The sequence below is a fragment of the Pleurodeles waltl genome, chromosome 8, assembly GCF_031143425.1.
Source record: "Pleurodeles waltl isolate 20211129_DDA chromosome 8, aPleWal1.hap1.20221129, whole genome shotgun sequence".
NCBI classification, from domain to species: Eukaryota; Metazoa; Chordata; class Amphibia; order Caudata; family Salamandridae; genus Pleurodeles; species Pleurodeles waltl.
Window position 1 is genome coordinate 1,419,839,603 of NC_090447.1, and position 27,869 is coordinate 1,419,867,471.

Consider the following 27,869-nt stretch of genomic DNA (forward strand, 5'->3'; position numbering starts at 1 on the left):
ACATCAGAGCAGGGGCAGGTCTCCGTCGACGGCAGCCCGCCGATCGACGTCGAGCCACCGCCGGCATGCCCGGTCGCCGCCAAAGGCTGTGCGCCCCCCGACGTCAGGACACACGACGTCGAGATCTCCACGACGGCACGAGAAACATCCGCCGTCAACCTCCCATCGCTCCACGTCGAGGCACACGACGGCGAGCAGGTCGAGGTCCAAGGAACGCCGTTCGACGTCAAGGCACTCAACGTCGAGGCAATCAACGTCGAGGCAGGACCAACCGACTGGGCGTCCTTCGACGTCGAAACAGCCATCGACGTCGACGCAGGTTTTACCTGTCCAACAGGGAGCAGAACATCGCCCCTCGCCAGACAAGGCTCAGTCTCCCAGTGGTCTCCATACCGAGCGACTCTTCTCGGTCAAGAGCATCTCCTGGGCATGTCTCGCCCATCAACCTATCTCCGAGATGGCTGGAGAGCCTCAACAGACCAGCGGCCTCCCCAGATTCGCAATATTCGCGAATGTATTCACCCACTGCCTCCCCGCCAAGAACGCCATCGCCGACAGCCGGGGCAGAACGGGCTCGTTCAGCTCCTCGACAGCCGACCGCGAGGCCTAGGCGCTCGGCTACAGCGTCCCGCAGCAGATCTCGCTCTCAACGGAGATCCAGGTCGCGCTCAAGAAGATCACCCTCTTGGTCTTCATCAGGTTCTTCTGTCGGGCGTTACTCACCTACTCTTACAGATTCACCACCTGCTAGAGTCTCACCAGTGGATGACATAACCACTTTCAACGAGGTGTTGCTAAGAGGAGCGCAGAAACTCAATATAGAGGTTCCAGAACCGTCTACCTCCTCATCAATCATCTTTGAGACGCTACAACAGAGATCAGCGTCGAAAAAGTTGCTGCCTCTAGTGCCTGGTTTGTTGCAGCCGACCATGGACACTTTTCTGGCCCCAGCCTCGCTTAAGTCTGCCCCGGCTCGGATTCTTAAAAAGTACAAGGCTCCAGAGCAAGACCCTTTATTCCTTAGGAAGGATCCGCCGCCAGACTCAGTGATCATAGCTGCCGCCCGAAAGACCCACTCGGTGGCATCTTCATCCACGGTACCCCCGGATAAAGAGAGCAGGCATTTAGACTCTCTGGGAAGAAAGATGTGCGGGACAGCAGCTTCAGCAATGAAGGTCTCTAGTGCGTCTGCGCTCCTGGGCAGATACGATCGTTCTCTGTGGGATTCCCTCAGTAGATTTACAGAAAAACTGCCCAGAGAAGACAGGCAAGATTTCCAAGAGATTCTACAGGAAGGATGCCTGGTATCTAACCAAGTTATCAGCGCGGCAGCCGATGGGGCGGATTTGGCGGCTCATGGGTACGCACATGGTATCTGTGCGAGGAGATCTTCCTGGCTGAGGCTCACTGGCTTGAAACAGGAGGCACAACAACGTATCCTGAATCTCCCATTTGCCGGGAATTCTCTATTCGGTGCCCATGCAGACGAAGAGATGACCCGCATGAAGACCGAGGTGGATACCATGAAGGCGGTAGGCCTCGAAAGAAGGAAAGATTTCAGGCGGAGGTACAGACCGTACGATAGACGCCCTTTCCAACAGAGGGTTCAAACCCCTCATTGGTCGCAAAGGTCTCAGCAACGACAGGGACGCCCTCTGTTTCAGCGAAGAAACACAAGGGAGCGAGGGTCAAGTAGACCTCAACAGTCCACTCCAAAAGCACCCACTAAGCAATGAAGTCTCGCTTCCCTCGACACTGTACACCACTCCGGTGGGGGGAAGTATTATTGCTCATCTTCACGAGTGGCACTCTATCACAAGAGACAAATGGGTGCTCAATATTGTCGAACATGGCTATTCTCTCCTTTTCAAGCAGCCTCCACCACACTTGCCACCAACCAAACACAATCCGGCTCATCTCACCTTGCTACGCAAGGAGGCTCTCGCCCTCCTAAGAAAGAATGCCATAGAAAGGGTTCCACCTGCCCACAGAGGAAAGGGGGTCTACTCCCGTTACTTTCTAGTAGCAAAGAAGGGTCAAGAGGGCGTTTTCAGGCCAATCCTGGATCTAAGACTGCTGAACAAATACATAAGAAAGCAGAAGTTCAGAATGCTAGCGCTTCACCAAATTTTCCCTCAACTGCATCAGGGAGACTGGATGTGCTCCATCGACCTGCAGGATGCGTATTTCCACATCCCAATAGCTCCAAAGCATCGAAAATACCTGCGCTTTCGAGTAGCGTTACAGCATTACCAGTTCAGGGTTCTACCCTTTGGCCTGAAATCTGCTCCAAGAGTTTTCTCGAAATGTATGGCAGTGGTGGCGGCGCATCTACGAAGACAAAGGAAGTATTCATATATCCATACCTAGACGACTGGCTACTAAAGGCTTCTTCTCCGGAGCAGGCGAGAAGCCATCGGGACATTGTACTAGGAGTTTGCGAAGCTCTAGGTCTTCAGGTCAATTACCAGAAGTCAACCTTGACTCCAACGCAGAGTCTTCACTACCTAGGAGCTATCATAAACACAGAACTACAAAAAGTGTATCCTTCGGAGGAACGACTGTCCTCAATAAACATGAAGTGCCAGGACCTGTTGAGAGCCAGCGCACCTACGGCACGTCAGGTGACATCACTACTGGGCTCCATGGCATCGTGCATCTTTATTGTCCCAAATGCCAGACTCCACATGAGACCCCTCCAAGAGGCATTGGAGGCCAATTGGAGCCAAAGAACAGGTCGCTGGGAAGACACAATGCGGCTACCGGAGGTAGCACTGCAGTCATTGAGATGGTGGATGCACAGACCTCACCTGTCAGTGGGCGCTCCGTTTCACCAGGTACTTCCATCCGACACTCTGGTAACGGATGCGTCTCTTCAGGGATGGGGGGCTCATCTGGGTCCTTTTCAAGCGCAGGGTCTGTGGTCAGACAAGGAGAAGCAGTACCACATCAATCTGCTAGAACTCAGAGCGGTCCATCTGGCTCTCAAGTCTTTCACACCGCTAATTCAGGGGAAAACTCTATTGATACAGACGGACAATACAACCACGATGTATTACTTGAACAAACAAGGGGGAACGAGATCCCTACCCCTTTCACGAGAGTCCCAAGCGATATGGCATTGGCTCCTGGCCAGAGGAATGTCAATCACAGCAGTTCACCTGCCAGGTCAGCAGAACGTAGAAGCAGACTTTCTAAGCAGACACCTGGAGGACGTTCACGATTGGGTCCTGCACGACGAAGTCGCAGAATACATCTTCGCGCAATGGGGTCGGCCTCAACGACCTCTTCGCAGACGATGTAAACAGGAAATGCCCAGACTTCGCATCCAGGTTCTACCGTCCAGGATCTCGAGGGAATGCCCTGTTGATCGACTGGTCAGGGACATTTCTTTACGCTTTTCCTCCGATTCCCCTCATTCCGGCAGTGATCAGCAAACTTTACGGATCCAGGACCAGAATGATTCTTATAGCGCCACAATGGCCTCGACAATTCTGGTACACGGATCTCCTCAACCTGTCGGAAAAACCTCACAGGAGGCTGCCGTGCAGACCGGATCTTCTGAGCAGAATGGAGGGCAGGATTCTGCATCCCAACCTACCCTCTCTGAGCTTAACAGCATGGCTCCTGAATTCCTGCAGTATGGGCACCTAGGACTCTCGCAGGAGTGCATGAACATCTTGAAAGAGTCCAAACGGCCTTCCACGCGGCGTTCCTACGCTTTTAAGTGGAAGAGATTCTACATATGGTGCTGTCAGCAAGGCCATAATCCCATACGGGCGCAGGAGGACGTCATACTGTCCTATTTGCTTCACCTAGCGAAATCCGGTCTGCAGGTATAATCTATTAAGGTACATTTGTCTGCTATTACTGCCTATCGCAAGTCACCTTCTCAGGAATCCTTCTTTACGAAACCTGTAGTCAAGGATTTCTTAGAAGGTTTGAAGAAAGTTTTTCCGCCAATTCGGAGGCCTTCTCCTCCGTGGGAACTGAACATAGTCCTAGCAAAACTTATGGGCCCTCCTTTCGAGCCTATCCATAAGGCCTCCTTACAACACCTTACGTGGAAAACGGCTTTTCTGGTGGCCATTACTTCAGCGAGGAGGGTCAGTGAGATCCAGGCCTTGTCTGCAAAAGAACCGTACACGGTTTTTCATGACAATAGAGTAGTTCTACGAACTCACCCATCTTTCCTTCCGAAGGTGGTGTCAGAATTCCATATTAATCAGACCATAACTTTACCGACGTTCTTTCCCAATCCGGAAACTCCGGCTGAGAAAGCATTGCACTCATTAGACTTGAAAAGAGTGCTGAAATTTTATCTGGACAAGACAAAATCGATTAGACACTCTAACCGCTTGTTTGTGAACTATGGTCATTTAAGGACAGGAGAAGCAGCATCTAAGCGAACAATATCAAGATGGATAGTCTCTTGTATTGTTAATACTTACCAGCTAGCTAATAGACAATTGCTAGCGCGGCCTAGAGCGCATTCCACAAGGGGAAAAGCGGCTACTGCTGCTCTCCTTAACAATGTTCCTATATCTGAGATTTGTAAGGCTGCTACATGGAAGTCTGTCCATACTTTTACAAGACATTATTGTTTAGACTCAGATGCAAGAGCGGATGCCCAAGTGGGGCAGGCCTCTCTAAGGAATTTATTTGCGTAAGACATGTCTATTCCTGCACTTATATCGGACAGTCCGCTGGGTTTAGGGATGGGCTTGCTAATCTATTCAATGTTTATGACTATTGATGAGGATCCCCTGGAAGAGAAGGATAAGTTACTTACCTGTAAATCCTAGTTCTCTTCCAGGGGTATCCTCATCAAAGTCATAAACAACCCACCCTCCTCCCCGGACACACGTCTACTGGAAGTGCAGGACAGACAGTATTTTGATTCAATTATACAAATTGTCACCGTAAAAAGAACTGACCTAACTGTGAACCAACTGTCACTTTTCCTTCACCCCTGAGGCATGGTGGGATACTGGAGGTGCTCAGGGTCTTAAAGGCACAGTGCCAAAGTTTTTATGGTTCTCCTGTGTTAACCTACATGCAGCCTATTGGCTAAGAATGCTTCATTGTTTTTCAATGCAGTTTTCTCTATTTTTTCACTAGAGTTTGCTACTGCTTACTTCCCCAAGCCTAGTTTTAGGAGCTTGGGTACTTATTTATGCTCTATTGTAGTATTTAAAAAAAAAAAAAAAAAAACTTCATAGAAATAAAGCATTTTAGCCTGTTTTTAACATGATAGCCTGCATGACTGTTTGTTACACATGTATAATGTGTATATATTTTATATATGCTCCGGGGTCCCCGCACAAGGGCGGGAATATTCAATGTTTATGACTTTGATGAGGATACCCCTGGAAGAGAACTAGGATTTACAGGTAAGTAACTTATCCGTTTTACACCCCAACCTCCAGAGCCTGCACCTTCATGCCTGGAGATTGAACGGGGCAACCTGAGTTCCTTTTCTCTCCCGCCTGAAGTAGTGGATGTTATCTTATCGGCCAGGCGACACTCCACTAAATCGATCTACGCTAATAGGTGGTCTAAATTTGTGGTATGGTGTGGAGCGAGGCAGATTGATCCCTTACGTGCTCATTTGTCGGATGTTTTATCTTTTGCTTTGTCTTTAGCACAGAGGGGTTGTGCAAGGGTTACTTGTCTGCCTTGTCAGCCTTTATTTGTCTTCCAGACCAGCCTTCTTTATTTAAATCTCCAATAGTACTTAGATTCTTGAAGGGCCTTATGAATACATTTCCTCCAAATCCTTTCGTTATGCCTCAATGGGATTTGTCCTTGGTTTTAACTTTCCTTATGGGGTCCCCTTTTGAGCCTATGCATTCTTGCCCCATAAGATTGTTAGTTCTTAAAACAGTTTTCCTGGTTGCTATTACATCTGCAAGGAGAGTGAGTGAGTTGCAGGCTCTATCGGTAAAACCCCCTTATACATCTTTTTATGGGGATAAGGTGGTGTTGAGGACCAAGGCTGCTTTCCTTCCGAAGGTTGTTTCACCCTTTCATTTGGCCCAGACAATTACTCTATCCACGTTTTTTCCTCCGCCTCATCCGTCAAAGGAAGAAGAGAGACTACACCGATTGGACCCAAAGAGGGCGTTAAGCTTTTATATAGACAGGACAAAGGATTTCAGGCTGGAGGATCAGCTTTTCATCGGATACGTGGGAAAGAGGAGAGGAAAGGCAGTCCACAAGAGAACACTCTCCAGGTGGGTTGTTCTTTGCATTAAAATGTGTTACTCTTTAGCAAAGAAGGATCCCCCGATGGTAAAAGAGCTCATTCCACCAGAGCTAAGTCGGCCTCCTCGGCCTTGGCTAGGGGTGTTCCTGTGGTCGACATCTGCAAGGCCGCAACTTGGTCGTCCCTTCACACTTTTGCGAAGCATTACTGCTTGGACTCTGAGGTCAGAAGGGACGGCCATTTTGCACGGTCAGTGCTGCAGGATTTCTTGGTTTGACCATTCAGGCACCCACCACCGAGTGCGGTACTGCTTTGGGACTCTATTCATTAGGTGAGGAATCCACAGGTAGTTGTATCCAGCAGAAGAACAAGTTATTTACCTTCGATAACTACTTTTCTGGTGGATACATTAGCTACCTGTGGATTCCTCACGGTCCCACCCGCCTCCCCGTTGCCTGTTTGGTCTGACCAAGTAATTCTTGAGTGTGCTCCTCTTGGTTTTGAGAATTGGTATATATTATGTATATATGTTTATATGTATATAAATAGTTCATATATTTATTTACTTGTAAAAAAAAAAAAAAAATGGTAGGTTGAATTCTCAGAATGATGTGTTTGTTTGGAATATCATTAAATATTACTATTGTTCTTTCATCACAATGGCCTATTATTCTCAGGCACGTAAAAAATGTTGGTACTGACGTCGGCGAGGACCTCTTATTGCCTGTATGACGTCAGACGGTGTCGCGTGGGCAACTGTGATGTCCTCGTCGACGTGCAGAAGCTAGGAAGAAGATTTCCGTCGAGAGCTGGCGCAATGGGAGTATTCATTAGGTGAGGAATCCACAGGTAGCTAATGTATCCACCAGAAAAGTCGTTACTGAAGGTAAGTAACTCGTTCTTTAGTGTCCTCTTTGCATAAACCGGTTTGCACCAGTCCAGGGACCACCGGTTCCTGCTCTGGCACTAAACTGGACAATGGGAAGGGGAGTGACCACTCCCCTGTCCATCTCCACCCCAGAGGTGGTGCCCAGAGCTCCTCCAGGTGGCCACTCAATTCTGCCATCTTGAATCCAAGGTGGGCAGAGGCCCTTGGGAGCATCTGAGTGGCCAGGTCAGGCAGGTGGCATCACAGCCCCCTCCTTCTAGGTGACCAGTCGTCCTTCCTGGGCTATTTAGGGTCTCCTTCCAGAGTGAGTCCTCAGTTTCGACGTGCAAGATTCCAGCAGGGCTCATCTGCATCGTTTACTTCATCTTCTGGCCACCGGGACTACAACAGGACCCTCCAGGAACCGAAAATGTGCAACTCCAGCATCAACTCCATTTTGCAACATTGTTTCTCCATCTCCTTCCAGCAACTGCATAATTTCCCTGGCTGTGCATCCTCTGAGGGTGACGAGTCTTCAATCTACACAAGAAGTAATATATCTTGGAGTGAAGGAGTTACTTCCCTTCATCCGCAGGCACCAACTGCAATGACAGCCGCCTGTGTGGATCTTCTCTCCTAACAAACTCTGTGGATCATACATCACAGCTTGTGGTCTGGAGTGGTCCTCTCTACCAGTTGTCCAACTTGGGAGAGGGTAAGCCCTTGCCTCTCCTTGCACGACAGTACCCCTGTGCACTGCGACTCTTGCAGCTAACAAGGCTTGTTGCATCTTCTTCCAAGAGACCTTCAGGCTCTGTGTAGACCCAGGCTCCTGCACACTTCCATGCAAAGTACAGTCTCCTGCCTGTTGCTCCAGCGACATGGAACTCCTCTCCAGGTGTGCTGAGTGGGTCTCTTTGCGACTCCTGTGCCTGCTGCCTGTGAGTTGTCTGTGGGGGCTGCATCCTCAACTTCTGTCTCTCCTCACTGCTGAGGGTCTCCTGGGACTCCCAACCCCCCGGACTTTCCTGGTCCCCAGCAGCTCTGCATCTCTTCTTCCGCAACTCTTGCCTTTGCCTAGATTAGTTGGTTATTTTTTCACACAACTGACTGACTGCAACTCTTCTTCCAACATGGGACATCGACTGCAACACATCTAGAGCTCTCCTCTTCCTCCTGTGCTGCACAGCCGACTCCTGGTCTTCACCGTTGACCTGATCCTGCATCTCCAGAAGGGGTGGGTAGTGGCTCCTGCCCCACGGGACACTCCAACTGGAACTCGACTATGTCGCCTTCATTTGCAGGTCCTCTTCTCTTCGGTCAGGTTCCACTTTTTCTTCCAGTCTTGCAGAATCCTTTTACAAAGTTTACCTGTGGGTTTGGGAAAAAAAAAAAACTTGCCTCTTCTCTCCTGGTCGCTGGGGGGTACTGTGGTACTTACCTTGTGGGATTCTTAGTTCCTCCATCTCCCCTCTACAGATTGCACTTTCCTTGGGTGGGGGTTTGACTTTTGCATTACACTTACTTTGTAAATGGTTTGGTCACCCAACCCCCTCCAAGTATTTGTGTTACTATAATAAAGTACCTTTAGTTTTGTACGACTGTGTGGTTCTTTCATGTGTGTGAGTGCTGTGCGACTATAGTGGTATTGCATAAGATTTGTATGTCTCCTAGATAAGTCTTGGCTGCTCATCCACAGATATCTCTAGAGATCCCTGGCCTCCTAGACACTGTCTACACCTCACTAATAGGGGATACCTGGACCTGGTTTAAGGGGATATCTTAGGTGCTCACCACACACCAGGTCAGCTTCCTACATGGTGCACCCTGCCTTAGGACTGTAAGGCCTGACAAAGGGGTTTCTTACCCTTAGTAAATGCAGTGTATGGTGAACAGGGCACACAGGCAGTGTGCCATGTCGAGTTTGTGTTTTAGGTTTGCACCAGGACACTCAGCCTACAGTGGCAGTGCTGGGTGCATCTGGATGCATAGCCCTAGAGGGTGGCACAATCAGTGCTCCTGCCCTCAGGGGCCAACCCATAGTACCCCTTGCCCTGAGTACCTAAATACCCTTTTACTAGGGATTTATAGTAGTAGCTAAGGGTGTATCCAATTGTGCCAGTTCAGCACAACAGTTTTAGAGAAAGAGGTCTGGCCAGGAGACCTGGTTAGCAGTAGCCCTGGGCACCACAATTTCTTGGCTACATCAAACAGGCAAAAAGTTGGGGCTAACCATGTAAAAAAGAGACCTTGTCCCATAATTCGTCCTTTCAAGCTAAGACTCACTGCCGCAAGGGTTTTGAATACAGAGAAGATGGATGCTGTGGGCGGAATGTGGAAGTGAAGAAGGCCCTCTTGCTGGGGAATCTGTGAAAACTATATTCAGATTGAGATTTCTCACATGTTTACCTCATAAACTGCTCATGACTGCTTACAAGCTTAAAGGTGGGCTCTGTAGTAGCTGGGTTCTGGTTGTAGTATCCCCCCACTTTTTGCCTGATGTCAATATGTTTTGGACTGTAGTGCACTGGTGTCCTGCTAATGAGGGCCCTTTGCTCTCTCCCCTAAATTTGGTTGCTGGTAACCTTTACACCCACAATTGGCATACTGATGCACACATATAGGTCCCTAGGATATGGTACTTAGGGACTCAGGGCATTGGTGTGCCAGTGGTCTCCCATGGGCTGCAGTATGTATTACGCCACCCATGGGAGCCCATGCCAACTGTGTCTGCAGGCCTGCTATTGCAGCCTGTGTGAAATGGCACATGCACATTTCACTTCAGATATAAGGTTTACCTTATATCCCAGTCAGTGCACTTGGACAGTGTAAGTCACCCCTATGGTCGTCCCTTCAGCCCAAGGGCAGGGTGCATGTCCCTAGGTGTGAGGATACTCCTGCATGAGCAGGGTGCCCTACAAACCCCAGACTCCATTCCCTTGGCTTTGTAAGTGCAGGGAAGGCATCTTAAGGTATGTAGTGGACACTGGTCAACACGAGTGGTCCAACTACATAATTGCTTCTCCGAACCTAGGCATGTTTTTTTATCAAACATGTTGGATTCATGCAACTACACCGATTCCAGTGCTAGTTGCATAATACCATGTTCCGGGGTTCCTTGGAGGATCTCCACATTCTGCATGTGTAGCCTTACTAGTTCTGGCTGCCCACGCTGCTGCCGGCCCCAGACACTGTTCTGCCCTCCTGCTGGGGAGCCTAACTCGAGCGAGGGAAGACAGAACAAAGAATTTCCTGCAAGAGAGAGGTATGACTACCTCCCCCTTTGTATTAGGTGTCTATGGACTGAGGTGGGGTGGCCTCTGAGCACCACCAGACGTCTTTGAAATGCTGTCCAGGTCCTCCCCTAGGGAGGTGCACAGAGCTCTGCCAGGTGGCTGGTTGATTTTGCCATCTTGGAAACAAGGTAGGCAGAGGCCCTTGTGAGCATCTGACTTGTTAAGCCAGGTAGATGATGCCCCAGACCCCCTCTGATAGGTGGGTCACCCCAGAGAGTGCCCAACTCCCTTTTAGGACTACTTAAGGGCTCTCCCCAGGGTAGGTCCTCAGATTCGTCGAGCAAGACTCTTCAAGGAACTGTCTGCAAAACATCATCTGCTCCTGGCCTCAGGAACCGCTGTTGGTATGCTTTGGTACTGAAATAAGACTGTATGCAGTTGGGAGGACTCCCACTTCAACATTGTTTCTCCATCTCCTCCAAGATTTCTGCAACATCCATGGCTGTGCGTCCTCCAGGGTCACAAGGACTGTTCAAGAGGCAAGAAGGAATTTTCCTTGTAGTGCAGGAGTCGTTCCCCTGCATCTGCAGGCACCTCAAAACAACGATGACTGGCTAGTGTTTCCTGGCTGTCCCACAAACATCAAAAGGCTCTTCAACACAGGTGATGGGACTGTGGACCCTTGCTGCAGCCACTGGAACAGAAACCCTGTGCACCGCGACTGTTGCTCTTGCCAAGGCTTGTTTGCTCTTTCTCCAAGGTGGTCTTCAGGCTCCAGGAAGTCCCAGCCTCCAGCACTCTGTAACTGCAATATCAGCTTCTGCGACATAGGACTTCTGTTTTGTTGTGCTGTTGATGCCTCCCTGCGGCTCCCTGGGCCTGTTGCCAGTAGGTCATTTGTGGGGGCTCCATTGACTCAGGCTAGCTTTTCCTCCTGCTGAAGGCCAGCCCTGACTCTCTTCTAAGGGTTGAGTCACTAGGACCTTGGTGGTTCTCAAAAAACTACATCTTACCTTGCATCGTCAAATTGCATTTGCCAAGGCATATTGTGGCCCGGCTGGTCACTGACCCTCCTGCACTCCGGCGACCGATGTTGGACAGCTTGTGGGCAACTCCTAGGATATTCTGCATCTTCCTGGACTCTGCAGCTGGACTACTCCTTCACTGTCCTGCAGGAACTTCACCTCCAAGAGGGTGGGCATTGCCTGCCTGCACCGCCTACACACCTTTGAGTGGTCTGGACACTGTCTCCTTCTTTTTCAGGTTCCTCTTGTCTGGAATCAACCTTTTGGTTCCACCGACCTGGTTCGTGGGTCATGACAGTAGCTGGACAACTTGGGCTTCGACTGGCTACAACAAGGGTTTCCAAAGTCACTTAACCCTTATGCATGTGGCCTACCTGGTGTAGGTACTCCAGTCTTCGGTGTGTCCACGGGTGGGGGCACTCTCCAACCCTCTTTGTGCCAACTGGTTTCCTCAGGGTCCACTGAGAAGTGTCATGAATCCATAAAATTCCAACTGTGACAGTCCTGTGTTAGCCTATGAGACACCCGGCTCAATAACAACTCTGCACCCAGGAACCTGTGCGATCACAGTTACTTACCACTGGTATTTTCTTACTCCACCAGCCCCTAGGATTCTAACAGACTTTCCTTGGTTGTGCACCTCCATTCTTATACCAGGTTCTTAGTATGTGGCTCTGCTCACCCCCTCCCCCCCCCCCATGTCCACCCCCAATAAGGCTATTTCTGCTTGTTTCTAACTGTATATTTTGTGTATAGAAATCTCCAGGTGGAGATATACCAACATTAGTTTCGTCTTTGTTGTTGTTGTAATGATGAAGCCTTTACTTTTGCAGCACCTGCTGTGGTTCTATCTTGTGTACAGTTAGTAACTGACTATTGTGCTATTGCAAGTGCTTTACACTCCTCCTAGATAAGCTTTAGCTGCTTACAACAGATGGCCCTAGAGAGCTCTTGCTATCTGGACACCTAAACACTATCTCTAAGGGTTTCCTGGACTCAGTATAGGCTGCCACACCATAGGTGTACACCATAAACCGAGCCAGCCTCCTGCAAGCTCATTATAATCCTGTAGGATAGAAAGCAGAGCAATATAACATCTGTCTCCCATAGACATGCATCATTCAATAAAGTATTCCAAGGACATAGCTTCTGCCGGAAAAGTGTTGTTGTAGGAAAATGCCACTCTTGGCATGGTCACCCCCTGCTTTTTGCCTAAGTGTTGATGTCAGCTTTGATTGGAAGTGTGCTGAGACCCTGCTAACAATGCCCCAGCACCAGTGTTCTTTCCTAAAAATGTACCTTTGTTTCCACAATTGGCACAGCCCTGGCACACAGTTAAGTCCCTTGTAAAAGGTACCCCTGGTACCAAGGGCCCTGCGGCCAGAGAAGGTCCCTAAGGGCTGCAGCATGTATTATGCCAACCTCAGGGACCCCTCACTCAGTGCATGCACACTGCTTTGCAGCTCATGTGTGCTGGTGGTGAGAAAAGACAGTCGACATGGCACTCCCCTCACGGTACCATGCCCACAAACCACTGCCTGCGGCATAGATTAGTCACCTTTTTAGGAGGGTGCACTTTACCACAGGTGAGGGCATAGCTGCATGAGCACTATGCCCCTACAGTGTCTAAGTCAATTCTTAGACATTGTAAGTGCAGGGTAGCCATACTGAGTATATTGTCATTACGAACTCCACAGCACCATAATGGCTATACTGAATACTGGGATGTTTAGTATCAATCTTCTCAGCACAATAAACCCACAGACATGCCCCCTGTATGTTAGCTCAACTGCTAGTGCAAGGCGGACCGGTCTGTGCCAGCCTGCCACTTACAGACAAGTTTCTGACCACATGGGGCCTTTGTGCACTTTGTGGTCAGAAACAAAGCCTGTCCTGGGTGGAGGTGCTTCACACCTCCCCCTGCAGGAACTGTAACACCTGGCGGTGAGCCTCAAAGGCTCAAGCCTGGTGTTACAATGCCCCAGAGCACTCCAGCTAGTGGAGATGCCCCCTCTCCGGCCGAAACCCCACTTTTATCGGCAAGTCCAGAGAGATAATGAGAAAAACAAGGAGGAGTCACCCCCCTCAGCCAGGTCCACCCAAAGGTGACCAGAGCTGAAGTGACCCCCTCCATGAGAAATCCTCCATCTTGCTTTGGAGGATTAGGGCCAATAGGAATAGGGATGTGCGCCCCTTCCCAGAGGGAGTGGGCACAAGGAGGGTGTAGCCACCCTCAGGGACCGTAGCCATTAGCTACTACCCTCTGACCCTAACACACCCCTAAATTTAGTATTTAGGGGCGACCCTGAACCCAGCTCTTCAGATTCCTGACGACTTCACAAGAAGAAGGTTTGCTGAGCTGAAAACCCCTGAGATAAGAGAAGGAGACAACAACTGACTTGGCCCAAACCCTACCTGCCTGTCCTGCGTCGAAGACCCTGCAACCGAAAAGCGACATGTTCTACAGGACCAGCGACCCGTGAAAAGCCTCCAGGGGACTGCCTGCATCACCGAAGACCAAGAACTCCTGTGGGCAGCGGCTCTGCCCAACCAGAAGAAAAGGCATTCATCTTTAAATGGACTCCCACCTCACTCCAGAAGTGAGTCCTCACTACTCTGCACCAGACGCCCCCAGCCTGTGTCCAGAGAAACCAACTATCCAGAGAGGACCTCAAGGTGACTCCGACGTGTCCACCCTGGGCTGACCTCTCTGCACCCCCACAACGACACCTTCAGAGGGAATCCCGAGGACCCCCCTGACTGCGAGGCTGGAGGAGATAATGAGGAAAAAAAGGAGGAGCCACCCACCAGTCAGGACAGCCCTTAAGGTGCCCTGAGCTGAGGTGACTCCTGCCTTTAGAAATCCTCCATCTTGAGATTGGAGGATTCCCCCAGTAGGAATAGGTATGTGCCCCCCTCCCCTCAGGTAGGAGGCACTGGAGGCCACCCTCCAGGACAGTAGCCATCGGCTACTGCCCGTCTGACCTAAACACACCCCTAAATTCAGTATTTAGGGGCAACCCTGAACCCAGGAAATCAGATTCTTGCAACCTGAAGAAAGGAGGACTGCTGACCTGAAAGCCCCGCAGAGACGACGGAGACACCAACTGACTTGGCCCCAGCCCTACCGGCCTGTCTCCAGCATCAAAGAACCTGCACAGCGACGCATCTGACAGGGATCAGTAACCTCTGAGGACTGCCTTGAACCCGAAGGACCAAGAAACTCCAGAGAACAGCGGCACTGTTCAAAAACAGCAACAACTTTGCAACTTTTTAGCAACTTCCAAAGAGCTCTCCCTTCCCGCCAGAAACTTGAGACTTCTCACTCTGCACCTGACGCCGCTGGCTCGAGCTCCAGACAGCTAACACCGCAGAGAGGACTTCCAGGCGTTTATGACGACGTGAGTAACCTGAGTCGACCCCCCCCCCCCCTTCCCCGCAACCCCACAGCGATGCCTGCAGAGAGGATCCAAAGGCTCCCCCTAACCGCAACTGCCTGGTAACAAAGGAACCCGACGCCTGTACTAAGCACTGCATCCGCGGACCCCAGGACTGAGAAGAAACACCTACCTGTGTAGGAGTGACCAGCGGCCCTCATCCTAGCCCAGTCGGTGGCTGGCCGGAGGAGCCCCCCTGTGCCCTGCCTGCATCGCCAAAGTGACCCCCAGGTCCCTCTATTGCTTCCTATAGAAAACACGATGCCTACTTTGCCTACTGCATCCGGCCGCCCCTGTGCTGCTGAGGGGTTAATTTTGTAGGCTTGTGTGTCTCCCCCCTTACCTGAGAAACCTAACCAAGGAATTGTTGATTTTTGCAGTGTCCACTTTTATAATAGCTTATTGCCATTTTAACCTAAACTGTGTGTACTACTGCTTTGAATCAAAGTTCTATACTTAACTGTGTGAAGTACCTTGCATTTTATGTACTTACCTCAAATCTTGAATCTTGTGGTTCTTAAATAAATTAAGAAAATATATTTTTCTATATAAAAACTATTGGCCTGGAGTTAAGTCTGAGTGTTTGTTCCTCATTTATTGCCTGTGTGTGTACAACAAATGCTTAACACTACCCCCTGATAAGCCTATTGCTCAACCACACTACCACAAAATGGAGCATTGGTATTATCTAATTTTGCCACTATCAACGTCTAAGGGGAACCCTTGGACTCTGTGCACACTATCTCTCACTTTGAGATAGTATATACAGATCCAACTTCCTACAAGTGAGTATTATGTCTTCAATTGCCCTTTCTCACATTTTCATCCCTTCCCTTACAGCACCAGTAGGCTGCCTTTAAATTGCTCTTGGTGTGGGCTTCTTTTTACTGTAAAGTGTGTGTGCTATTAACAAGTTTTCCACACCTGGCAGTGAATTGCCTTCCACTGCTCCAGACATTATTTCCTTTTCTCCATCAGCTCTGAACCAAACATGTTTTTCATCATCGTTTTTACAGATGGCAGCCGTTTACTCTCCTTTCCCTCCACAATGCGTCACTATTTTGTTTCTGTACTCAAAAGCTGCATTAGTGACTTTAGCTTGTTGTTTGTAATAATTTAAAAAATTCAAGGAAGGTGAAAATGTTTGAGGATTTTACAAAAGTGCTCCATCATTGATTTGGGTTATCTTTATACATTGCTGTTACTGTAGGGCACCCTTGTGTGTGGACTGGCAAAGGAACACTGTAAGCTTTGGATTGATAATCATAGTCCCTTGTGGTAATAGTTTATAAAGACACTTGTTTCTTTTCCTGTCACTCAAATAAATAACAACTCTTACACACATTTTGTCTCATTAGGGTCACCATAGATTTTGTGATGCTCTGTTTCTAATTGGAGACTTTCAACGAGCACTCGCTTCCAATGAGAAGGCACTGGTACTGTGCAAAAAGGATCCAGAGGGTATAAAGGAGCTTAGTCAACAAAACCTAAGGTTTCGAGAATTTATTGAAAAAAAAAAAGGTACAGTTTGTCTCAGTTACGTTATACAGAATATTTTTTTAAACTAATTTAATATTTGGTTTCTAAATGATACATTTTTCTTTAAAGGTGAAGGACTAGGAGATTTAGATGCACATTACATGCCTTTTCCGTAAGTACACATCAACTAAAAATATTTAAAACATTTTCTGAAATACAAAGCTGTTTATTTCTAAAGGTTTCTCCTTGCATACTTAAGTTCATATAACTTTTATTAATATGGATCAAGTGAAAACAATTAGAATTAATACTTATTTATAGGTCAGGATTGACATGATGATCTGGTATTGCTGGTGGTCTATTTTGCAGTAGCAGATTGTTAATTTTGGGTACGTGTTCACTCACTTCTCACTTATCAAAAATAAAATAATACATGAGGACAAAGCCAGTGATTATAGGGTTTGTGTTCTGATAGTTTGGCCTGCATATTTTCGACACACCCATGGTTGTCAGTTTAACAAATTCTACTTTCCAACTCCAATCACTACATGGCAGCTTGTGCAAAGCATGTGAATCTATCACCCCTTTATTTTGTTTTTAAAAAAGCTCGCCATTCTTGGGATAAGTCAGGCAAGACTTGATTCTGCTTCTGCCACGAAGAGTTACAAATATGACAAGGCTAAGGAGGACAAGCCTTCTATATCTGTGGAGTTTTATAACATGTGAACCCCCTGCTAAGATACATACAAGCCTGTCAAGTAAGGTTTCAGCACTCCGTCCTTCATCCTTCTGTGTTGCTAAAGTTACTTAAGTGGGAAGGGTATGCCCACTGTGATTCAAGCTAGGGTGATACCCTGAAACTGGTCCCAGGATGCTTGTTTCCTGTCTAGGGAGGATGTGGCCTGGCAGTTTGGGCTGGACTGTTGCCATGGGGAACAGGGTCAAGACTGATTTGCATATGGCTGGGTCCAAACTGGGGTGGCATGGTGAGCAAAAGAACGATGGATTAAACCCAGATCTGTGACTGGGAGTGAGTGGTTGAAAAGTTTCAGCACTCAGTCCATCATCCTTTTGTGTTTGCTAAAGGTGAACAGAATGAAGGCAGAGGATAACTCTGAGTTAAATCAAAACTGTCTTGAATAGTGTACTGAAATTGACCTGGTCAGTGCAAGTACGATTGTGGGAAGGTAAGTTATTCCACTAGGATGGGGCCAATTAGAGAAAAAGACCAGCCTCCGCATATTAACAGTCTGATCCTAGGTACAGTGAACAAGGCTTTTTCAATGGATCTCTAGTTCCTGACTGGGCTGTAGAATGTAAGCTTCTGATGTAAATAGGCGGGACCTCTCTACATTGAGGAACTGTGCATGAGGCAACAGATTTTGAAGATAATTCTTTTCCTGACCGGCTGCCCGCTGTAATGCTCTCAGAGGAAGTGTGGAAACAGAGCCAGAAGGGAGATTGCAAATGAGCTGCGCTTCCGTGTATTTGTACTACTTGTAATTTGTGCATTAATGTCTCAAGCAAGTAATACATTTCCGTAAGCTAATCTGCTGATAATTAACACCTGGACTAGAGTTTTCCTAGCAGAAAGAAAGGGAAGGAAATGCTTTCCTTAGCAGGCATATCATTTTTATTATTATTATATTATAGTAATAGATAGAACCTGTTCTTTCATGGATAAGGATTGAGCTGTTTTAACTCCGATTCATGACTACCTGCCTGGAAGTGGGAGCAGTATCCAAATCTGGTGGCCACCGTTCAGAAGACATAGTTGTTAAGCCTTAGTAAAAAGAGGTACAATAAACATATAGTAAATCAAAACATTTCACTTAAATATGAACAAGTACTTTTAAAATTAACAAATTCAACACGATAGTTTTTAAGAAGAACTTGGACAAGTTGTAATGCTGTTACTTATAGTTACTTTAGGTCATTGTATGAAGTTGGCTCTGTATGTACTATTTCAAAATAAGAAAGGTTCCCCTTAGAGGTAAGATAGTGGAAAAAATAGATAATTCTAATACTGTATTTTGTGGTAGTGTGGTTGAGCAGTAGGCTTATCAGAGGGTAGTGTTAAGCATTTGTTGTACACACACAGGCAGTAAATGAGGAACACACACTCAGACTTACTCCAGGCCAATAGGATTTACATAGAAAAATTTATTTTCTTGGTTTATTTTAAGAACCACAGGTTCAAGATTTGCAGTAAACACCTTAAATGCAAGGCACTTCACTTGGATACTTTAGGAACTTTGAATAAAAGCAATATCATATACAGTCTTTGCAAAAATGGCAATAAGCTATTTTCAAAGTGGACACAGTTTAAAAATCAACAGTTCCTGGGGGAGGTAAGTAAAGGTTAGATTAGGAGGTAAAACACTTACAAGTCTCAGTCCTGGGGCATAGGCAGCCCACTGTTGGGGGTTCAAGGCAACCCCAAAGTTCTCTTCCAGGGGATCCTCATCAATAGTCATAAACATTGAATATTCCCGCCCTTGTGCGGGGACCCCGGAGCATATATAAAATACACACATATAAAGTATGAAATATGCACGAAAAATATATATATATAGCATTTTTAGTAGCCAAATTTTCATACTAAACTCATATATACATGTGTAAAACAGCAATGCAGACTATAATCATAAACAGGCTAAAATGCTTTATTTCTATGGAGTTGATTTTTATTTTATTTTTAATTGTTCTCAAAATTACAATAAGAGAACAAATATCTACTAAAACCACACCACTGAGCCCAGGGAAATCAGCAGTAGCCATCATCAGAGAAAAAGATAAAAAAAACTACATTGAAAAACACTAGAGCATTCTTAGCCAATAGGCTGCATGCAGGTTAACACAGGAGAACCATAAAAACTTTGGCACCGTGCCTTTAAGACCCTGAGCACCTCCAGTATCCCACCATGCCTCCGGGGTGAAGGAGAGGTGACAGTTGGTTCACAGTTAGGTCAGTTCTTTTTTCTGGCTTCTTCTGAGAGGATCCTGGAACATTGAGCTCTCAGTTTTTCTCAGAAAAATACTTTAGAACAGCGTTTTTTCCTACTTTACTCATCATCTAACATCATTGTCTGAGTTTGGAAGTTTTTTCCTGACAGAAAAATGCCTTCACTTTTTGTGAAATGCCCTTCCTGTGGGAAGAAGAAGGCCAAGTCAGATCAACACACTCTCTGTATTGTGTGCTTGCCTCAGAGTCACTGCCCTGACACTTGCAAACACTGCAAGAACATGTCAAAGAGGACTCTGAAGGACAGACAAAAGATCAGGCTTCATGGGCTTCACGAGAGGCAGAAAAAATCATCCTCTTCGCTTCCCAGGCAGCCAACAGGCCACTCTCAGGAGAGACTGGCTAGATCGACGTCAGCAGGTAGGAAAGTACCTGTTTGTTCCCCGTCGACGCTGCCACCATCTCACTGCCATAGATCGCCGTCGACGGCGACCCGCCCGACGTCGAAGATACGGCGTCGAGAGAAAATGGCCATCGCAGGGGTATATCTCCGTCGACGGCAGCCCGCCGATCGACGTCGAGCCATCACCGGCGCGCTCATTCGCCGCCAAAGGCCTCGCACCCCTCGACGTCAAGAGAGACGACGTCGAAATCGCCCCAGCGGCGGGAGCGAGGACATCCGCCGCCGTCCGCCCACCGCTCCACATTGAGGCACACGACGGCGAGCAGGTCGCGATCCAGAGATCGCCATTCGACGTCGAGACAGGAACAACGGGCGGCGCTCCCTTCGACGTCATTACGGCTGTCGACGTCGACACAGGTTTTACCTGTCTTGCAGGGAGCAGAAAATTCGCTTCCGCCAGCAGACAAGGCCACTCCATCTCCAGTGGTCTCCATAAGGAGTGGTTCATCTTGGTCGAGAGCGGCATCATTGGGGCATGTCTCACCCATCAATTTGTCACCAAGATGGTTGGAGAGCCTTAACAGACCAACGGCTTCCCCGGATTCGCATTATTCACGGATGTACTCTCCTACTGCCTCTCTCCCGAGAACACCATCACCGACAGCGTGGGCAGGACGGGCTCGTTCTGCTTCTCGCCAACCGACCACGAGGCCTGGGCGCTCTGCTACAGCGTCTCGCAGCAGGTCACATTCCCAGCGACGATCTAGATCACGATCAAGACACAGAAGGTCGCCCTCTTGGTCATCGTCAGGGTCATCCGTCAGATGATACTCCCCCACCTTAACAGATTCTCCACCAGCTAGAGTTTCACCGGTGGACGACATCACTACTTTTAATGAGGTGCTTTTCAGGGGAGCACAGAAGCTAAACATAGAGGTTCCAGAACCATCAACCTCCTCATCAGTCATTTTTGAGACTCTACAGCATAGAGCGGTTTCGAAAAAGCTACTGCCGCTAGTGCCTGGTCTGTTGCAGCCAACCATGGACACCTTTTTGGCGCCAGCCACCCTCAAATCTGCTCCCGCTAGGATTTTGAAAAAATATAAAGCGCCTGAACAGGATCCTTTATTTCTCAGAGCGGATCCGCCGCCGGACTCAGTCATATTGGCCGCAGCCCGAAAACTCACTCAGTGGCATCATCCTCCACGGTTCCACCGGACAAAGAGAGCAGACATCTAGACTCTCTGGGGAGAAAAATGTGCGGCACGGCGGCATCTATGATGAAGGTCTCCAGGGCGTCTGCACTCCTAGGCAGATATGACCGTTCACTGTGGGACTCTCTCAACAGGTTCACAGAAAAATTACCTAGAGAAGACAGACAGGACTTCCAAGAGAATCCTTCAAGAGGGATGTCTGGTATCCAACCAAGTCATCAGCACAGCGGCAGATGGGGCAGACTTAGCTGCACATGGGTACGCACATGGGATCTGTGCAAGAAGGTCTTCCTGGTTGAGATTGACTGGATTAAAACAGGAAGCACAACAGCGCATCCTAAATCTTCCATTCAACAGGACCTCGCTGTTTGGTACCCATACGGACGAAGAAATGGCGCGCATGAAAACTGAAGTGGATACCATGAGGGCAGTAGGCCTGGAGAGGAAGAAGGACTTCAGGCGGAGGTATAGGCCTTATGACAGGCGCCCTTTCCAGCAGAGGGTTCAAACCCCTCACTGGTCCCAGAGGCCACAGCAAAGGCAGGGACGCCCGCTTTTTCAGTCTCATAAGGCCACAAGGGAACGAGGGTCAAGTAGACCACAACAGTCCACACCCAAAGCACCGGCCAAGCAATGAGGACTCGCTTCCCTTAACACTGTGCACCACTCCGGTGGGGGGAAGTATCAAAGTCTTTATTCACGAGTGGCATTCTATCACAAAAGACAAATGGGTGCTCAACATTGTCGAAAATGGCTCCTCTTCTTTTCCGGCAACCTCCACCGCACTTGCCACCAGCCAAATGCAATCCGTCTCATGTCAACCTATTGCTCAAAGAGGCTCTCGCCCTTTTACGAAAGAAGGCAATAGAAAAAGTTGCACTTGTGCACAGAGGGAAGGGGGTTTACTCCCGTTATTTTCTGGTGGCGAAAAAAGGACGAGAGGGCGTTTTCAGACCAATTCTGGACTTACGGCTTCTGAACAAGTACATAAGAAAGCAAAAGTTCAGGATGCTGGCTCTTCACCAGATTTTCCCTCAGCTACATCAGGGAGACTGGATGTGCTCCATCGACCTGCAGGATGCATACTTTCACATCCCGATAGTTCCCAAGCATCGGAAATTCCTGCGCTTCCAGATAGCCTCACAGCACTATCAGTTCAAAGTGCTACCATTCGGCCTGAAATCTGCCCCCCGTGTCTTCTCGAAATGCGTGGCAGTGGTAGCGGCACATCTACGAAAACAAAAAATCTTCATTTACCCATACCTAGACGACTGGCTACTGAAAGCCTCCTCTCCGGAACAGGCGAGAACCCATCAGGACATTGTGCTCAAGGTTTTTGAGTCTCTAGGTCTTCAAGTCAACTACCAAAAGTCCACCTTGATTCCAACGCAGAACCTCCACTAACTGGGAGCAATACTAAACACAGAGCTGTATCCTTCGGAGGAACGACTATTATCAATAAAGAAAAAGTGTCAAGACCTGTTAAGATCCGACGCACCTACGGACCGTCAGGTGACATCTCTGCTGGGCTCCATGGCGTCATGTATTTTCATTGTCCCGAATGCCAGGCTACATATGAGGCCCCTCCAAGAGGCGTTGGAAAACAACTGGAGCCAAAGGACAGGTCGCTGGGAGGACAGAGTGCGGCTGCCGATAGCAGCATGTCAGTCATTACAATGGTGGATGCACAGACCTCACCTATCAGTAAGGGACTCCGTTTCACCAGGTAATTCCATCCGACACTCTGGTAACGGATGCGTCTCTTCACGGATGGGGGGCTCATCTAGGTTCCCTTCAAGCTCAGGGTCTGTGGTCCGACAACGAAAGGAAGTACCACATCAGTCTGCTGGAGCTCAGAGCGGTCCATCTGGCTCTCAAGTCTTTTGCTCCATCGATTCAGGGGAAATCTCTCCTAATACAAACGGACAATACAACCACAATGTATTACTTGAACAGGCAAGGGGGAACGAGATCCCTACCCCTATCTCGGGAGTCCCAAACAATCTGGCATTGGCTCCTGGCCAGAGGAATGTCGCTTACAGCAGTTCACCTACCAGGTCAACAAAACGGGGAAGCAGATTTCCTGAGCAGACACCTAGAGGACGCCCACGATTGGGTCCTACACGGCGAAGTCATCGAAGACCTCTTCGCTCAATGGGGTCGGCCTCAATTGGATCTCTTCGCAGACGAGGTAAACAAGAAATGCCCAGACTTCGCGTCCAGGTTCTACCGTCCGGGATCTCGAGGGAATGCCCTGTTGATCGACTGGTCAGGGATATTTCTCTACGCTTTTCCACCGATCCCCCTCATACCGGCAGTGATCAACAAACTTTACAGATCCAGCACCAGAATGATTCTCATAGCTCCACAATGGCCCGTCAGTTCTGGTACACAGATCTCCTCAACCTATCGGAACAACCTCACAGGAGGCTGCCGTGCAGACCGGATCTTCTGAGCAGGATGGAGGGCAGGGTACTACACCCCAACCTACCCTCTCTGAGCTTGACAACATGGCTCCTGAATTCCTGCAGTATGGGCACCTAGGGCTCTCGCAGGAGTGCATGAACATCTTGAAGGAGTCCAGACGACCTTCCACGCGGCGTTCTTACGTGTTTAAGTGGAAGAGGTTCTACATATGGTGCTGTCAGCAAGGTCAGAATCCCATACGGGCTCAGGAGGAGGTCATACTGTCTGTCTTACTCCATCTGGCAAAGTCTGGTCTGCAGGTATCATCTATTAAGGTACATTTATCTGCCATTACAGCCTATCGTAAGTCACCTTCTCAGGAATCCTTCTTTACGAAACCAGTAGTCAAGGATTTCTTGGAAGGTTTGAAAAAAGATTTTCCGCCCATTCAGAGACCCTCCCCTCCATGGGAACTGAACATAGTACTGTCAAAACTTAAGGGCCCTCCTTTTGAACCTATACACAAAGCCTCTTAGCAACACCTTACGTGGAAGACTGCTTTTTTGGTAGCCATTACTTCCGTAAGGAGGGTCAGTGAAATTCAGGCTTTGTCCTCCAGAGAACCGTACACTGTCTTTCACGACAATAGAGTAGTTCTGCGAACTCACCCATCATTCCTACCGAAGGTGGTGACCGAATTCCACATCAATCAGACTATTTCTCTACCAACTTTCTTCCCCAATCCGGAGACTCCGGCGGAGAAAGCGTTGCACTCCCTAGATCTGAAAAGAGTGCTAAAATTTTATTTGGATAAAACAAAGTTGATTAGACATTCCAACCATTTGTTTATAAATTATGGTCATTTGAGAACAGGAGAGGCAGCATCTAAACGAACCATATCAAGATGGATAGTTTCTTGTATTGTTAATGCATACCAGTTGGCTAACAAACAACTTCTTGCTAGACCTAAAGCGCATTCCACAAGAGGAAAAGCGGCTACTGCTGCCCTCCTTAATAATGTTCCAATATCTGAAATTTGTAAGGCTGCTACATGGAAGTTTGTACATACATTTACTAGACATTACTGTTTGGACTCAGATGCAAGAGCAGACGCCCAAGTTGGGCAGGCCTCTCTGAGAAATTTGTTTGCATGATACATATCTATTCCTGCACTTCTATTGGACGGTCCGCAGAGTCAAGGGATGGGCTTGCTAATCTATTCAATGTTTATGACTATTGATGAGGATCCCCTGGAAGAGAAGGATAAGTTACTTACCTGTAAATCCTAGTTCTCTTCCAGGGGTATCCTCATCAAAGTCATAAACAACCCACCCTCCTACCCGGACGCACGTCTCCTAGAAGTGCAGGACACACTATCTTTTGAATCGGCTACACAGCTTGTCACCGTAAAAAAGTACTGACCTAACTGTGAACCAACTGTCACCTCTCCTTCACCCCTGAGGCATGGTGGGATACTGGAGGTGCTCAGGGTCTTAAAGGCACGGTGCCAAAGTTTTTATGGTTCTCCTGTGTTAACCTGCATGCAGCCTATTGGCTAAGAATGCTCTAGTGTTTTTCAATGTCGTTTTTTTATCTTTTTCTCTGATGATTGCTACTGCTGATTTCCCTGGGCTCAGTGGTGTGGTTTTAGTAGATATTTTTTCTCTTATTGTAATTTTGAGAACAATTAAAAAAAAAAAAAAAACTCCAGAGAAATAAAGCATTTTAGCCTGTTTATGATTATAGTCTGCATTGCTGTTTTACACATGTATATATGAGTTTAGTATGAAAATTTGGCTACTAAAAATGCTATATATATATTTTTCGTGCATATTTCATACTTTATATGTGTGTATTTTATATATGCTCCGGGGTCCCCGCACAAGGGCGGGAATATTCAGTGTTTATGACTTTGATGAGGATACCCCTGGAAGAGAACTAGGATTTACAGGTAAGTAACTTATCCTTACCACACCAGCAGCTCCGGGCCGGTGAGGTGCAGAGGTCAAAGAGGTGCCCAAAACACATAAGCACCTATGGAGAACAGGGGTGCTCCGGTTCCAGTCTGCCAGCAGGTAAGTACCCGCATCCTCTGGGGCCAGACCAGGGGGATTTTGTAGAGCACTGGGGGGGGACACAAGTAGGCACACAAAACACACCCTCAGCGGCACAGGGGCGGCTGGGTGCAGTTTGCAAGGCAGGCATCGTGTTTCAGATGGGAATCAATGGAGGGACCCGGGGGTCACTCTAGCAGGGCAGGCAGACACGGGGGGCTTCTCGGGACAGCCTCCACCTGGGCTAGGCAGAGGGTCGCCTGGGGGGGTCACTCCTGCGCTGAAGTTCGGTTCCTTCAGGTCCTGGGGGCTGCAGGTGCAGTGCTGGTTCCAGGTGTCGGGTCCCTTGTTACAGGCAGTCGCGGTCAGGGGGAGCCTCTGGATTCTCTCTGCAGGCGTCGCTGTGGGGGCTCAGGGGGGTCGTCTCTGGCTACTCACGGGCTCGCACTCGCCGGGGAGTCCTCCCTGTGGTGTTTTTTCTCTGGATCTCGAGCTGGGGGCATTGGGTGCAGAGTGTGAAGTCTCACGCTTCCGGCAGGAAACGTGCAGTCTTTGAAAGTTGCTTCTTTGTTGCAAAGAAGTAGCTGGTTTTGAGAATAGCCGCTGCTCATGGGAGTTTCTTGGTCCTTTAGTTCAGGGCAGTCCTCTGAGGCTTCAGAGGTCGCTGGTCCCTGTCGGATGTGTCGCTGGTGGCAGGTTTTCAAAGTTGGAGACATGCCGGTAGGGCTGGGGCCAAAGCAGTTGTTGTCGTCAGTCTTCTCTGCAGGATTGTAAGTCAGCAGTCCGTCTTGTTTCTTCAGGTTGCAGGAATCTGATTTCCTGGGATCTGGGGTGCCCCTAAATACTGAATTTAGGGGTGTGTTTAGGTCAGGGAGGGCAGTAGCCAATGGCTACTATCCTTGAGAGTGGCTACACCCTCCTTGTGCCTCCTCCCTGAGGGGTGGGGGGGCACATCTCTATTCCTATTCCTATTGGGGGAATCCTCCAAAACCAAGATGGAGGATTCCTAAAGGCAGGGGTCACCTCAGGGCACCTTAGGGGCTGTCCTGACTGGTGGGTGACTGCTCCTTGTTTTTCTCATTATCTCCCCTGGACTTGCTGCCAAAAGTGGGGGCTGTGTCCAGTGGGCGGGCATCTCCACTAGCTGGAGTGCCCTGGGGCATAGTAACACGAAGCCTGAGCCTTTGAGGCTCACTGCTAGGTGTTACAATTCCTGCAGAGGGGAGGTGTGAAGCACCTCCACCCAGAGCAGGCTTTGTTTCTGGCCTCAGAGGGCACAAAGGCCCTCACCCCAGGGGGTCAGAAACTCGTCTCTCAGCAGCAGGCTGGCACAGACCAGTCAGTCCTGCACTGAAGGATTGGGTAAAATACAGGGGGCATCTCTAAGATGCCCTCTGTGTGCATTTTTTAATAAATCCAACACTGGCATCCGTTTGGGCTTATTATTCTGAGAAGTTTGATACCAAACTTCCCAGTATTCAGTGTTGCCATTATGGAGCTGTGGAGTTCGTTTTTGACAAACTCCCAGACCATATATTCAATATGGCCACACTGCTCTTGCTCTTACAGTGTCTAAGAATGGACTTAGACACTGTAGGGGCATATTGCTCATGCAGCTATGCCCTCACCTGTGGTATAGTGCACCCTGCCTTAGGGCTGTAAGGCCTGCTAGAGGGGTGACTTACCTATGCCACAGGCAGTATTTTGTGTGTATGGCACCTTGAGGGGGATGCCATGTCGACTTTGCCTTTTTCTCCCCACCAACACACACCATTTGCAATGGCAGTGTGCATGTGTTAGCAGAGGGGTCCCTAAGGGTGGCACAACACATGCTGCAGGCCTTAGAAACCTTTGCGGGTTACAGGGCCCTGGTACCACTGGTACCTTTTAAAAGGGACTTATCTGTGTGCTAGGTGTGTGCCAATTGTGGAAACAATGGTACATTTTTAGTGAAAGAACACTGGCGCTGGGGCCTGGTTAGCAGGGTCCCAGCACACTTCTCAGTCAAGTCAGCATCAAGATCAGGCAAAAAGTGGGGGGTAACTGCAACAGGAAGCCATTTTCCTACAATAATGAAGATTAAGAAGGTGAAAAGGAACAGGAGAGGGGGCCTACGAGGCAAACAATGCCAAACACAGGGCATCTACACACCATCAGGCTGCCTGCGTTCAAGGAAGGCCCGCAGGGGAGACCACACCTCTCTTGGACGAGTGCTAGACGGCATCCGCTACCAGGAGCGCCCGCCAGGCCCACGCTGTACCCGCCACCGTATCCACGCCCCTCGACACAGGACGAGGCGTATCATATAACACTCAAGACAGGGGGGCAGGCCAAATAGAGTCTTGTTCCAAAGCCAAACGCGGTAAATATTTAATGGGTTGTATCTAGAAAAGCGCACAGAGCCTGTGCACAAGTATAATAAAGGACCAAATCCGGACAAGCCATACCGCCCATCTCTAACGGCAGCGTGCGCATCTCCCACGATATCTGGGGCTGCTTACCAGCCCAGATCAAGGAGATAAGCAAAGACCGAAGCCTCTTATGAAAGCTGGAAGTGAGCACAAGCGGGATATT

The 27,869-nt window shown here is 48.6% G+C and overlaps 1 protein-coding gene across 1 annotated transcript in view; it reads left to right on the forward strand.

The window, feature by feature from the left end:
* LOC138248710 (E3 ubiquitin-protein ligase TTC3-like) overlaps positions 1-27,869 on the forward strand; it is a 1,210,547-nt gene that overhangs the window by 314,343 nt on the left and 868,335 nt on the right. Inside the window, exons 12-13 of the mRNA XM_069202542.1 lie at positions 16,133-16,295; positions 16,383-16,425. Coding sequence (XP_069058643.1) covers positions 16,133-16,295; positions 16,383-16,425 — 206 coding nt within the window. The remainder of the gene's footprint in view (positions 1-16,132; positions 16,296-16,382; positions 16,426-27,869) is intronic.